Consider the following 15,050-nt stretch of genomic DNA (forward strand, 5'->3'; position numbering starts at 1 on the left):
AAAAGGAAGGTCATTTGGAATAAGGCACCATATTGTTATGTTCATGTCATTTTCATCACCCATTTAAAAAAAAAAAAAATCTTTTTCAAATCGGCTGGCTAAAGTAAAGCCTCTCCTTCCACAACAGCCCTGAGAAACAGTCATCCATGCCGTCGTTACATCTCGCCTGGATGACTGTCACGTACTCTATTCTGGAGTCAGCCGGTCCTCCCTCAAGCATTTCCAGTTGGTCCAAAATACTGCTGATGATTTGCCTCCTAACTGGAGGGAGCGCATACAGTAACTCCAATGTTATGTCGAGCAGCTGTGGTTTGCATTTCTGGGTCACCGTACCAAAAACAACCCAAAACGAAACAAAAAGCAGAGAGCGGGCCAAGAAGCTCAATAACAACGCTAACATCGTGCAAAGTGGGAATGAAAAGTTTGTATAAGCTGGTAATCGTGTTAGATTCGTAATTAATAGGTGTTTTTCATTTTTTTTTCCCCTCCTATTAGCTCATCCATCAACGTGAAGCGACAATTACCAAGCTTTCAAATGTGGAACAACCGAAAAGGAAAGATTGTTATTAATGTCGCTTGCGGGCACGCTTTCTCCCGAGCATTAATGGCGCTTGAGCGAGTGCGTGTGAGAGTTATTACCTGCAGGGCCTCCAGAAAGCGAAAGGAGCCCAACCTCCTGCCTCGGGGGACCAGGCAGAAGGTGGAGTTGTGGAGCATCTCTTTGTAGTCATACCTGCAGAAAGACAACACATTGGAGTGATGTTAGGCGGAGTGTGTTCCCCGCCCCCCCAAAAAAAAGAATCGTAAGAATCAATTGACTTTGGGTGAGAGGCGGCGTACCCCCTGGTATGGTCATAGGGCTGAATGATTTTGAAAAACAATCTACGGTAAATGCAATTCCCCCAACCCCCTCAATATGGCAATCACTATTTGATCTGCAATTATTATTCCAAGGTCTTCAAACATGATTTTGGGAATATGAGAATGAAACCTGGAGAAAATCAACGAGGGTCTGACCACGCAATCGCTATCTCCACGGGGGAAGAAGTGCTAACCTTCATCTTCCAACGACCCCCAATCAAGAGGAGCTAGCTAAGACCATTTCGCTGCGCATAACCCCTTCTTGAAAGGACGACGGAGTGAAATGGATCCTCCTCTCGGGAGAGGGGGAGGGGGGGATGCTCTCCGCCTCCCGTTGGATTTCACTCGCGCCACTCCGCTCATCCGACTTCTCCAATCTACCAACAACATGCTCACATCCACTTCTGCCTGCAACCTCCCTGCGCATTGCTCAATCCGTCTGTCTGGAAAAAAAATGCAAGGGGGTGGGGGGGAGGCTCCTTCCCACCCTCACCCGCTCCTCTCTCCACTGAGGTGTGTCTTATTGCTCACCAAACAGGGCGATCAGCCCTGCCAGGGGTAATGAGCTGAGAGCGACACCTGCTTCCACCACACGGCCGGCTCGGCATGCGAGTGCGTGTGTGTGTGTGTGTGTGTGTGTGTGTGTGTGTGTGTGTGTGTGTGTTGCGGGACGGAGTAGTGGCAAAAATAAAGAGAAATGGTGTGCATCGGCCCATATGTTCATATGGATCCCTAAAAGCAACAATATCGTGTAACGGCAGAATCACTTTCAATGGTAAACAGGCTTGTACGGTGGAAATGGGTTGGTACATATTTTATATGTGTGTATGCTTACCCGTGACCCCAAATTGGATAAGCAGTTGAAAAAAAAAAAAAATGACCCCAAATTGCAGTGTGTAAGCAGTTGAAAAAAAAAAAAAGATGAAATGGTTGGTTAAACCCTTTCAAGCACCCTGTAATGTGATAACATGAGAAGCTGCCCACTGTAGTGACCGCGGTCCCCCGAAAGGGTTAAAGACTCCAAAATGTGTTTGTGTTAAATCTGCAAAATGCTAACTTCACACCGCGCTGCACTTGTTTGCGTGCACGTGTATGAATGCGGGCGCTTTTAAAAACTAGAGCCAGTGTCAGCTTGACACTCGGTGATCACAGACGTCTCCAGAGGTCATCTGCTGTAGGCGCAGCCCACCCACCCAGTACAGGGATGCCTCCATCAACCTGCCATCTGTCTCACAAGTTGTTTTTTTTTTTTTTTCCCACTTCTCGGCTCAGAATGATCTCATGTTCCACTCTTGGCAACAAAAGTTATTTTGAATTCTTTCTTTTTTTTTTAAATGGAAACTTAAGCAAAATGAGCAAAGACACCCTGTCGATGTGGAGAAGCACTTTCCGCAGGTTTTTCAAAGTGGCTACTTTCAAACTAAAATTATGTAACAATTCCAGCCTAATGCTTTAAGACTAGCCTTGTTGAGTTCTCGAAAAACATTAAGTTCTGCAGTTACACAACAGACAAAAGTACCGACAACATTTTCTTCCATTTCAACTTATTGTCGGCGAAGTGATCACAAGGTCAAGCACAGGTGTCAAACTCTGGTCCTCGAGGGCTGCCATTGTGCATGCTTTAGATGTTTCCCTCTTCCACCACACACAATTCAAATGATCAGGATCGTAAACGGGCTTCCACAGAGCTTGTCGATGAGCTGATTATTTGAATTAAAAAAAGAAAAAAAAAAAGAAAGAAATGCAGGAATAGCGCCCCCTCAAGGACCGGAGACACCTGTGCTGTAGACGAACATACAACAGATAACCGAGCCTGTTTTTCCAGCTGTAAAGTCAAACGAACGAATCCACGACTTGCTTCCAAACGTACACGACCGCAGCACACGGCGGCGGTTTGGCACTCGGCTTCTGTTCACGCGGACGTGCGCGCATGCAACGACGACGGGCGACAAGATCTTCATCCCCGCCTCATCTGTTCTTTCGCCCTAATGAAGCGTGGGGGACATGACAGCTCGTGATAACAACCCACCCTCATTTACACCTCCACGCGCACCGGAGACACGGCTGACACAGTCGCCACCGCGCAATCCCCGTGAACAAGCCAAAGCCGAGCGCCGTCACCTGTCAAGGGAGACATCCTCCTGCCCAGTGTTGAGTTAATATGACTTGCTATTAGAGTGAGCCCTTCGCAAGACGGTTTTAATTTCCCCCCACTTTTGTCTGTGTCACCCAGCAGTTTTGACAAATGACCGTATTTTCTGCACTATAAGGCGCACCGGATTATAAGGGGCACCTTCAATGAATTACCTTTTAATTTAAACTGTTTTCATGTACAGGACGCGCCGCATAGAATCGAAGCTACAATAGTGACTGCGGTTGCGCTATGCATCCACTAGATGGAGCTACGCCAAAGGGAATACAGTGAAACTCCTCTACAACGAAATCATGTTTGTAGCAAGACATTTTTCACAACAGTGGGTTTTTCACTGTAGCAAATTTGATCTCAGACGAACAGGTTAACAACTCAAAGAGGAATATAAAGAGACTGTGACACCACATATAAGACGCATCGGAATATACGGCGCACTGTTGGCTTTTGGGAAAATGGAATGGGCCTTATAGTGAGGAAAATACGGTATACGTTGGGAGCAGGTTTTTGCAGGACTTTTCCATGGGTCGCGTCCAGATGAGGCTGCAGGTGGGAGCCTAAAATAGGATGAGCCCTGCTGTGTCAATCCACCCTGGCTTTCCGTTCTTCCTGCCTCCCACAGCTCCTTTCCTCATTCCTCTCCAATCCCCCCGTTGATTTTTCGAGTTAAACCGAGACCGTTGTTTTACTCGGGCTCCATTTTCGCTGCTGTGTGACAACAGCTCTTCTGCCGTGTTTGTCCTTGAGGCCTCGTGGTGGATGAAAGAGAACCACCGCTCACCCCTGGAGGAGTTAGCTGACCTTTTTTTTTTTTTATATTTGACTCGCTGGTATGCAACACGAGCAATCATTTCAGCATGACTCGTTTACTGATCGGCGCCCCACCAGCTTGGCAAAGGGGATCGTAGCAGACGGTCGGGATGATTTGACCGTTGAGCATTCCGTCGATTGGGCGGGATTGATCGTTGGCTAAATTAGCGTCAGTTGATACAACATGACATTTATTTTATTTTTTTTAGAAACTGAGGTCCACTTTGAGATGAGAGCCGAGATGTTTCTAGTGCCGGGCGGGTATCAAGATGCTTAATTACCTCCCGTTGCTCGAACACGACACTTCAAAACCGCCATCAGCTGACGCGAGCGGAGAGAAAGATCCAATTTGTTGCACATTAAGAATGTTCACACGGATCACGCCCTCTCCCAGACCGCTGACTGCCTTGCTAATTTGCTCCAAAGCGATTGTGCGCGTGTAGTCATGAGGTTTTAAAATCGATACAAATCCCCCCACCGCCCAAAAAAAAACAAGGTCTGTGCATATTTGGAAGAAAAAAAGGTGTTCCATTATTCACGTGTTTGTCAACAAAAGCTCGTAAAGGTTGTTCATAAATATAGCTGTCATCACGTCGCAGATGCGCGCATCTGTCTCGTAAATAACTCCCAAAATTGTCCAAGAAAGCAGATTCCGGGAGTAATTAATAACGAGCCTCGTAGTCATTATCAAAGTTGGAAGTATATTGTCGTCTGTTCTCGCGGGATAGGAACAGATGCGCAGGCTGACTGAGCGTTTAGGTTAAAAAAAAAAAAAAAACGTTTAATGTCAACTTCTTTGCCTTCGTCGCCAATGACAGTATTGATGTAAAGCATTAAAAAAAAATACATATACGAGGGGAGTTTTCATTTTGTTGCCATTCACTTTTCACATATAAACAGTTTGCCCTTTGTCTTACCTTGAATTAGCATCTTAGCATTAACTTTTGCTAACGGACTGGGCTATTATAATACATCACAGTGGCTATGTGGAAAACGTGTGCGTAGTGTCAATCAATCTTCTTTGGGCAGGCTCGTTTTTCATGTAGCCGGATATAATTTGTGAGCCGTTGATTTGCTTTATTGCACATCGAAAAAGGCATCGAGACGCAAAGCAGAGCGCTGCTGATATTGGCCATCAGCAACTCACGAGGTTATCAAAAAGGCATCGCAAACACATTCAATGCCACGGAGAGTTTTTCCATGTTTTTTTTTTTTTTTTAAGAATCCAAGCAATCAATCCCAGGTACTTCCTTTTTTTATAATTATTTTTTTGACCATTTTTTATTTCACGTGGTGGGGTAAATAAGGGTCCAAAAATGGCCGGCACTGATTGAGTTCAAAGGATAAAAAGCAAGATGTCCTTTGGCGATATCATTGCAAAATGTTGCTTCATAAATCCTATTTTGACTTTCAAATCAAACACTAATAAAAGATAGATTTGCCTCATAGGGCGGCGCGGTGGTCCAGTGGTTAGCACGGCAACTTAACAGTGCACAGTTACCGGGTTCAATTCCAGCTGCGGCCTCCCTGTGTGGAGTTTGCATGTTCTCCCCAGGCCTGCGTGGGTTTTCTCCGGGTATTCCGCTTTCCTCCCACATTCCGAAAACATGCACGGCAGGCTGATCGAACACTCCAAATTGTCCGTAGGTGTGAGCGTGGGCGCGAATGGTGGTTGGTCTCTGTGTGCCCTGCGATTGGCTGGCAACCGGTTCAAGGTGTCCCCCCTGTCTACTACCTGAAGACGGCTGGGATAGGCTCCAGCACCCCCCGCGACCCCTGTGAGGATAAGCGGATCGGAAAATGGATGGATGGATTTGCCTCATAGTCCTATGAATTCCTAAAAGGTATCGTATTGTGTTTTTTCCTGCAGGGTTTCCGTGTGTGATGAGTTGAACTTGATTTGACATTTTCAGTCAATAGCTGAACACGGAATATTTTGGGTTATTTTTCCTCCCCGCCGCTACCTCTTCCATTGCTTCCTTTTCATCTTAGCCAACGTGTCTTGGAAAATTCCCCCTCTTCGGCTGCCACGTGATGAAGCCTTGTTCCCTTCATCTCATTTATCGCACAGGTACACACACGTTTCCTGGAAAGTCCCAAGCGGTCCAAGTCACCGGATGAGATCGGGAAAGATGACGGCGGCGCAGTATTTTGAGTCCGGGTAGTACGTTGGCCGCAGGCGGTGGTGGTGGTGGTGCCGGCCATGTTGGTTGAAATCAAAACCAAACAAGAAAAAATGTCCGCCCACACCTAAAAGGACTCGAGCAGGCTTATCCACTTCCAGAAAGTAAATCAGGTGAGGTGGGCAGACTGTTCCCCCCCTCCCCGCTGATTTCGGATCTACGTCAGATGTGAGCCGGAATATTCTACAAATAGCCAGATAAGACGTCGTCTTGACATGATACTAATTCACTCCGATGCCTTCACCCTGGCAATCTTTTCAATTTGTCCCTTCACATTTATAGCGCCGACAGCGGAAGGAGGCAAGTTTTCAGTTTCGTTTAGTATCTGTGGGTATTTTTTTTTTTTTTTGCTGAGTCAGCTCCAGGTACGCCGCTGCTCGAGTCAAGTGGAAATTAAGTAAGTCAACCGTGTTTTTTTTTTTTCCTTCTTCTTTTGATGAGAGAATGTTGGACTTTTTAAGTCGTAAACTACATATGCTACACCACAGGTGTCAAACTCAAGGCACGGGGGCCAGATCTGGCCCGCCACATCATTTTATATGGCCCGCAAAAGCAGCTCAAAGATGTCAACTTCCACGATCCTTCTAAAATGTCGAGCAAAATTTTACATATGTAATCAATAAGATATATATCCTAAGCATTTCTTTGTTACCTAACCCCTCGTTATCGTATCGTATAAAACAAGAGCTGAATCAACAGTTACTCTTGACTTCTTTATCTGGTTTCAGTCATAACGACCCTCCAAATGAAACGGTAACTAAAATGTAGCCCGTGCAAAAAAGTGAGTTTGACACCCCTGCGCTACATGTATCCCCCCCCCCCCCCGCGGCCTGCAATGTAGCCTAAGCGTCCCAAACTGCACACGCGTGAGGACAGACGTGAGGTCGTTTCCAAAAGGGACGTGATGTGCGAGACGCGCGCGTCCAGAAAGATTTGCTCAACGTGTCTTCGCCTGCAGCTGCGTGACTGCTCCTCTACATCAACAATCGGTTCACACTCCAAACACGTGTACGCACACAAACACACTTCCATCGCTAATTGGCGCCTTGCTGTGTGATCTTGCCGATAAAGGGTCCGGAGCTTGGTGGATGCTCGCCGGAGACCAGCTGCGCTCTTCTTACGTCACACATCCACATGCCCCCCCCCCCCCAACCCCGGGGCCGCCTGCCTCACTGTGCCTGTTAGTTTTGCACATCTGCGTGTGTGTCAGCGTCAGCGCATCTAAAAAAAAAACGGGAGGCGTTTGTGGGGTTTCGACATGTCGGCGCGTGTTCTGCCGTGTCCGCTTTTCAAAACGCTGACACGTTTTGTCATCGCGGCCGCTGAAAACGAGAAGCCTTCGCTGACTCCTTGAGTACTTTCAGTCCTTTGGTCTAAAACTCACACACACAGAGGCACAAAAATTTTACCGAATCCGAACCAAATCCTGAGTTCATTTTTCTCTATTACGCCAAAAAAAAAAAAAAAAAAAAAACAGTACAAATGACCATTGCAGAGGCCCCATCTGCAAGCAAACAAGGTCTGGGGTCCGTGCCAATAGGTGAGCCGCAACTTAATCACTTTTAATTTCCTGTCTGCTCACACATTGTAATGTATTCCCTCTGAAGAGTCTTCAAATCAAAACGGAATTGTGTCCTCGAGCCAGCTGGAGAGCAACAGAAAGCCGGCGTCCGATATCCCACGGCCCTTGCAAATTTGTCGACATCTTCCTCTCTGCGATGCGACGTCGCCGGAATTTTAACGTCGGCGGAGGAAGCAACCCATCCCCTCTGTTCATCATCTGTTTAACCAGCGCCGGATCACTGGAGCAGATTATCTCGCGCTCGCTGACACTTAGCGACAAGCTTTCGGTTACGTTTAGCGTCTGCGTAGAACTGTGACAGAAAAGCGGAAAGTGGGGGAATTTTTCTGCGGTGCGTCGCGACGCCGCTTCAAGTCGGAGGACCGCCTCGCACTCGGCCAGGGCAAAATCAATCAATCAATCAATAATGTGTGTGCAGATTTTCGAGAATGATCTCGAGTGCTGTCAATTTTGGGACGCCGGATGGGGTTGGGTGGGGGGGTGGGAGCCGTGGAGCTGGAGGCAGTTTGGGCTGCGTGCATGGAGAAGAAGGGAGGAGGGTTCCAGCTGTCAATCAGAGGCGGAGAGGCAAGCAAAGCAATAGGGTACCCGTTGGGTTCATCAGTACCATGTGTCAGTCATGCCCAGAGATCACACTGATTGTCTGTCGGCACCCGTCTGAGAGCACGGAGGAGGGGTGGGGGGGGGGGTTGGAAATATGTGTGTGAGAGAGAGAGAGAGAGAATGACAAGGACGGGGTATGAGAGACAAGTATCATGGGGAGAGGGGTACAAAAGGACAGAAGAAATAATGAGAAAGAAAGAGAACAGAATGTCTTCTATGATGCAATTATGATTCAATTTAGATTTTTTCTTTTTTTTGGGCATCCATTATGCAAACGTATTCAAGAGACACGTCAAATATTGATGGGGGCTCTTCAAACGTCTCACACTGGACGTATTTGAGAAGATGAAAACTTCAACCCCCGGACTCTCTCATAAATCATGAATAGATGTCAGCTGGAAGTCGACATTTAAATTCAGCCAAATATTCGCAGTGTCGCGGTCGGTTCTCTTTGTGTGTGTGCGTGTCTGTATTTGGTGGCTTATTTTGTGTGCCGGGCACACTCGCTGCGAGGTTGTCGGTGCTGAACTGTGACCGGTCATGTGTGGCGAGACGGTGCCGGCGGGAGGGCTGCGTTTTTGAAAGTGAATATGGTGGAGGATGCCTTTGCGCGCCATGTGCAGTATGTAAGTGGGCGGACGTTTGTCGGGATATAAATAAGGCGTACGAAATATATGAGGCGCAAGAAGCCAAATGTTAGTGGAATTAAAGCATCGTGTGATTGAGCTGAACGGGTCAAAAATTCTCCTAGTGTGACTATGGACAAAAAAAAAAAAAAAAAAGAAAAAGAAAAAAAAAAGATTGGAGCTCTGGCTAGAATTCCATTGCGTAATCATGTCACTGCCACAAATAGCCCGGGCGGCGGCATCTGCTGCACGTTGGTCATGTGATACACCGCCGATGGCTGTTCTCAAATTACGAAGCTGAGGCTCCAATGCTGTATGGGAGGGGGGGGGTGAAGACGCAGAGGTCAAAAAGGTCACCCTGCTGAGGGTTCGACTTTTCAGCGAAAAGCATCAAGTGAGGTGCCCCGGTTATGTTAGCTGTCTGGGTCAGGGTGCAACCGGCGTGATGTCATAGCACGAGTCCGTGCCGGGGTTACGATAACACGCAGGATAACGAGCATCTCTTTTCGTGAGAGAGAAGCGGTGAAATGTCCCGTTGGTGTCAGACCACATATGCTCGTGTGTGTTTGTGCATGCAGTAATGAAGCCTGCAGGCCTCCCTCTGAGCGCTCGGGCCGGTTGTGTGTGTGTGTGTGTGTGTGTGTGTGTGTGTGTGTGTGTGTGTGTGTGTGTCTTTGCGTGGATGCGAGCGTGTGTCTTCGTGGCAAGGGAACAGCTGTGGAGGTCAGGGGCGAGCGACGCCCGAGCGCCTCCAGCTGTGGCCGCGGGGCTCGTGGGAACTGTGGCTCCAACATTGTGGGAGAGTCAAGAAAAAAGGGGCAACAGACAAGTCAAAAGAGACAAAGAGCCGAGAAAAGATAAACAGGTCAAACGGTGGTGAAAGCGAGGTGAGAAAGGTGTCGTAACAAAAAAAGGGTGGGGGGGGGGACCCAAAAACATTTCCCAGGTGTCATGTAGAAACCTTTGGAAGGGACGCTTTCTAGCCACAAGGTCATTTAAAAGACATAAGAGAGGACGCCCGCACACCGAGGGCTCTTTTCCAAAGCTACTTAACGGGCTAAGTAATGCTCTTAAACATGAATCACGCTACTTAAGCTCATAAACAACTTGACTTTGCTGCTACATCAGCCCTCGAGCCAAGATTCCGAGTATCACTTGAATAAAAGACCCCGTCGCCAGAGATAATGCCCAATTTCAGAGCCGCATATCATGGAATAATTCAGAGAAATCATTTTTTTGGTGGGGGGCGGATAATAACAAGAAGACAAAGCTCCAGCAGAGATGACCTGGTGGCTGAAATAGAGTGTTAAATGGAAGAACTAACTGGGCTTGTTGCTGCATGTTGTGCGCCATTTATAGATAAAAAAAAAAAATCTGTTGGGAGCTCAACACACACAAAAATAAATAAAATGCTTCAAACAATTTCAATTGTAAGACTCCCCTTTATATCTTGCATTATAGGAAGATGCAGAGGAACCAAAAGATTTGGTTTCTGTGGGCTACCCGCGAAACATATTCAAGCTGTGGTGTAAAATAATTCTCTCATTCGTTTGGAAGCCTCAATTAAATGCCGCCACTTGCTGTCTGGGATGCAGCCGAGCCGAAAATCATTACACGTCTGTGAGATTAAAAAGCAGCCGTTTCATTTGTTGGTGGTCTTAAAAGACAAGAAATGAGTGGTGACTTAAAAAAAAAAAACACAAGGGATGGATTCTCACAAGTTAAATATATATTTCCGTCCCCGAGTGGTTAAAAAGGCAAAAAAAAAAAAAAAAAAAAAAAAAAAAAAAAAAAAAGCCAGCACAACAGTAACAAGCTTCGACTTCCTTCAGTGGCATGACAAATTGTACTCGCTATGTGAATTTCATGTAGTGTAGTGTCATTTAAGATCAAATAATGCCAATAATTCAAACCAAACCAAGACGACGGAAGTTTCTGCTGTCTGCCTACGCTGTGCTAACGCTAACGCTAAAATTAACGAGTTGCCTTTGTAAGGAGAAACTTTGTTCCATCGCACAAAAAGTTTCTCCAGACATACAAAGGCAACTCGTTAATATTAGCATTAGCGTTAGCATAGAGTCAGCAGACAGCAGAAACTTCCGTCGTCTTGAATTCTTGGCAACAATTTGGTTACGTGAGACCGACATCAAAAATTTCGGTGGGCAAGCAACGATTCAAACCAAATCAAGACGACGGAAGTTTCTGCTGTCTGCCAACGCGATGCTAACGCTAAAATTAACGACTTGCCTTTGTATGGAGAAACTTTTTGTGCGATGGAGCAGAGTCTACTTTGCCGCTCACTAGCAACACGGGGAGACTGTTGCGACAAAAACACGAGTTCAGTGACCGACAAATGTGTTGTAGTGTGAAACGAGGAGAAGCAAACACAAAAACACTGCGTGAAAAAAGCCACTGGCAAACGACCCCGAGAGATGAACGTTCAGGCACGCAGAGATGCATTCCTCCTATCTCAGCACTTCTGAAATCTCGGAATCTCCATTCTAAGCGTGTCCCTCCACTGGGACGCCGGGCAAGCGTCGCCCTCTCCCCCAAAGCCATAACAATCTTTGCCGCACCATCCGTGTGCGACAAATGTATTTCCGTCTGGCAAATGTGCGAAAAACATACACTCGCCATACACACAGTCGGTGCCATTTCAGAGATATAAATCCCAAATAGCGGGAGCGAAAGTGCTGTGTGGACCGACTCGATCCGACTGCGCCTGCTGTTGACAACTGGGGTAAAACTGGCGCAGAGAACGTATTTAAAAGAGGCTTTTGCACTTTAGGTAGCTGTGAAGGTTATCGCCATGGAAAACGTGGGGTCGCACTGCAACTGGAAAATTAATGGCCAAGTAATGGAATTGGAAGTGTTCGCAGAAGAGGCAAAGAAAAAAAAAAACTATCGCAGGTGTTGTTTTACCTTGACCGGAATAAGTTATGTCATACACGTAATGGCATGACTCCTTCTTGTGACGGGCTCCAACTCGGCTCTCAATTTGTGACCCTGAGCACTCCCACTACACCATGTCTTACTTAAAAACACGACACACAAGTCCACGCTCTCTCCTAAAACGTCTCCGTGTCCCAAACACACCATCTAAAGAAACAATTTAAAGAGCTCGGGAAAGCCATTTTCATCGTACAGTAATGGATTCCCCACAAGCTGGGATTCAAATTACCAGAACGCTAAATGCTAATGGCAGTGCTTCTCGTCACAACGGCATCACACTTGAAAAGCAAACCAGCTCAGACACGGCGCCTGGTTAATCCTAACAACAATTACAACACGGGTGAACCAGGCAGCTTTTACTATTCGTTTTAATTATCTCGTCGTCGACAGCCATTTTTTTTCCCCCTTCCTTGAGTGCTAAAACCGATGCTAACTTGAACCGACTCCCGTTCATTCGCGTTCTTCTAATTCCTTATTTTCCAAAATACGAGCGGACGTTTTTATCGGAGCATTACATGTGCAGGCGTGTAAAAGACGAGCGGACTTTATGTCCAGTTGTTAGCTTTTCTGACAGTTAAAACATTTTCAGGGTATCGTATATGTGCGGTCATCACCGCTGCCCTCCCATCCTCAACATTAACCGGCTCATCTGTGGAGGGGGAGGCCTGGATTTCGACTGAGATTTGCACAGACGTCACTCGCCTTCCTTCACTCCGAGGAGTTCAAAGGAGCCCTATAAAACATTTACAACATGGTTAAACCCTCTTCTACCCCTCCAACCCTGTCAATCTGCTCCTCGCTTTGCATTCTCTCTCTCTCTCTCTCTCTCTCTCTCTCTCTCTCTCTCTCTCTCTCTCTCTCTCTCTCGTCAGAAGTCTGGTGGACATCTCTCCGAGGCTTTTATTCCTCCTCTTATCTCAGTAGATGACCTTGGGTTAAACACATTTAATTAGCACCACCCGTTGAACTGGCACCTTAGAGACGAGCCCTCTGGTCCGACCAGCCGATGCGGCGCAGGTGCGCATACGGTATGAGAGCAAACGTTTGGTCTCCACACAATGTGAGAAAGCCGAGTAGGAGATTATGTCGCGTTCTGGAGTGACAATGACGACGCGCTGACAACAGGGCCCGGTGAACAATAACTTCCATGACCCCGCTTGGGCCTTCCTCATTCTTCATATCACGCTTGGAGCAAAACATGTTCAGTCAAAGGTCAGGCTTATTGAGCAGCGTTTCCAGCAAATGATTAAACAACAAAATGTGTGAATTTCAATTGGTTACGTTCGGATTATTTTTTTATTTGTTTTAAATCAGAAATGAGCATTGAAATTACAATTTGTTACTTTTACACGTGATGTCGGCTTGTTACGCTCAAAGTAAAAATGCCATGAGAAACATCCTCCCCATCGCACAACAAACCACGACGGCATACAAAGCGGGCCAAGTATGTAATCAATTAAAGTTTCTAAAATCGAAGTGATTGATCACTTCATGTCAACGTGGCTTCAAACGGAGACGCTCGGGCAGGATAATTTTCACTCTCGCTATATCTATCTCGTATATCTTTTCAAGTCATTATTAAGAGAGTACATAACTAAAGCATTGCTATTGGAGGGGGGAAAAAATAACTAAATAACTACCCACCCCCCCCAAAAAAAAAAAATCAAATCAAAAGCTTCCAGCAAACAAAGTAGAAATAAAACACAACAAAATGGAAAATAAATACATCAATGCTTTTGCTTTGTCTTGGAAATGGATCGATAGATAGATAGATAAACACCCTCTTGGATTTAAATAGAATTCATCAGACAAAAAAAAGAAAATCGGATGACTTTGGGGCTCAGCTGAAAGCGAAAGGGCAAATCAACTTTACAGTGGGAGCGTCAGGAAAACGAAATAATCCAAAAAGCCACAAAAAGTGGATAATTGGATGCCACGGGGAGAAACGTAGTTTTGTACCGTAGCACGCGCGCAGAACGACAACAGCTTGCAATGAGGGAACAAAGTAATGTAGCGGAACGGCAGCCCACTGTATTGCTAATGGATTATCGGGTCATTTTATCGGCTCCGACTATAGTAAAACACGGCGGCACAATCAAGACAAGAGTTTCGATTCTTGGAGGGTTTCACCTTCTGGTAGCACCCATTATAATAGAAGTCATATTGAGGTAGTACTTCCTCTTCTAACTGCTTTTTGCTTTTTTTTTTTAACACCATTGGCCATTTTAAGCGAACATTTCACGGAGGCCGCTAGGTTTTTGGCGAAAGGTAACATTCAGCACAGGAAAAATAGACTATTATTATATTGGGGCCACGTGGAAATGGAAATGCTTTTTGAGACCCTTTCCAAATGTTTGCGGCTCCAAAACACGGTGGTCATCGGAAAATTGGTGCCGTTTCACCATTGGCAGCTAGCGAAAGTAAAGCCTCTAGTTTCTCAAGAGCACTTTGAAACAGGAACTCACGCCTTTGTCACATCTCGGCTGGATGACTGGAATGCACTTGACTTTGGAGTTAGATGATCCTCCATGGAGCGTCTCCAGTTGGTCCAGAAAGCTGCTGCTTGCCTTTTGACTGGTACTCGTAAGAGGGAGCATATAACTCCTACTCTGGCATCCCTTCAGTGGCTCTCTATACATTTTTATTTTTGGGCTTTTGACTCAGCATGAGAATTGATTTTTAGTTTTACAGTTTTTGTGCTTTCTACTCTTGGTTCTTCATTTATTGTTTGCTGTTGCACGGATTAATTTCGCTCCGTGTACGGCACTTTGTAGACAGCGGTGGTTGTTTTCAAGTGCTCTATCAATACAGCTGAGTTGAGAATTTTGTGCTTGTTTTAAGGATGCTAACCCACTTGGCGTGTTCCCTTTTGGAGAGAAAGGGGAGAGCTATAGAGTGAAAGACCACCTCGGGGACTTGGCTAAAGAGAAAGCCTTTGAGGTAAACGAAGGCCTAATTAGGGTACATGAAAACACACAGCGAGTCCCACAAGACCGCGACTTCCTCCCTTTACTTTGAAATGCTTTTGCGTCTTCTCCACGATGGCGGCGAAGGCCTACTAGCCTTTGATTTACCCAGAAGTTGTGTCGGAGGACGAGACTACAAAAGAGGCGAATTTTCAAGGTGTGAACGAGCTAGAGTCACGTTAACCCTTCGAGGGACAGCGGTTACTCCGATGGACAGCTTATCAGGTTACAGGGTACGTGAAAGGGTTAAACAACACACCATTTCGCCAGATGTTTCAAAAAAATATGACTAAGGCCAAGAACATCATCACGAAAGCA

General features: G+C 46.2%; 1 protein-coding gene across 1 annotated transcript in view; it reads right to left on the minus strand.

The window, feature by feature from the left end:
- The window catches only part of LOC109518060 (exostosin-1b-like), a 76,811-nt gene that overhangs the window by 14,432 nt on the left and 47,329 nt on the right, over positions 1–15,050 (minus strand). The window contains exon 2 of the mRNA XM_019873670.1: positions 640–733. Within this exon, the coding sequence (XP_019729229.1) occupies positions 640–733 (94 nt within the window). The remainder of the gene's footprint in view (positions 1–639; positions 734–15,050) is intronic.

Source organism: Hippocampus comes, unplaced genomic scaffold, assembly GCF_001891065.2.
Source record: "Hippocampus comes isolate QL1 unplaced genomic scaffold, H_comes_QL1_v1.1 scaffold585, whole genome shotgun sequence".
Taxonomy (NCBI): Eukaryota; Metazoa; Chordata; class Actinopteri; order Syngnathiformes; family Syngnathidae; genus Hippocampus; species Hippocampus comes.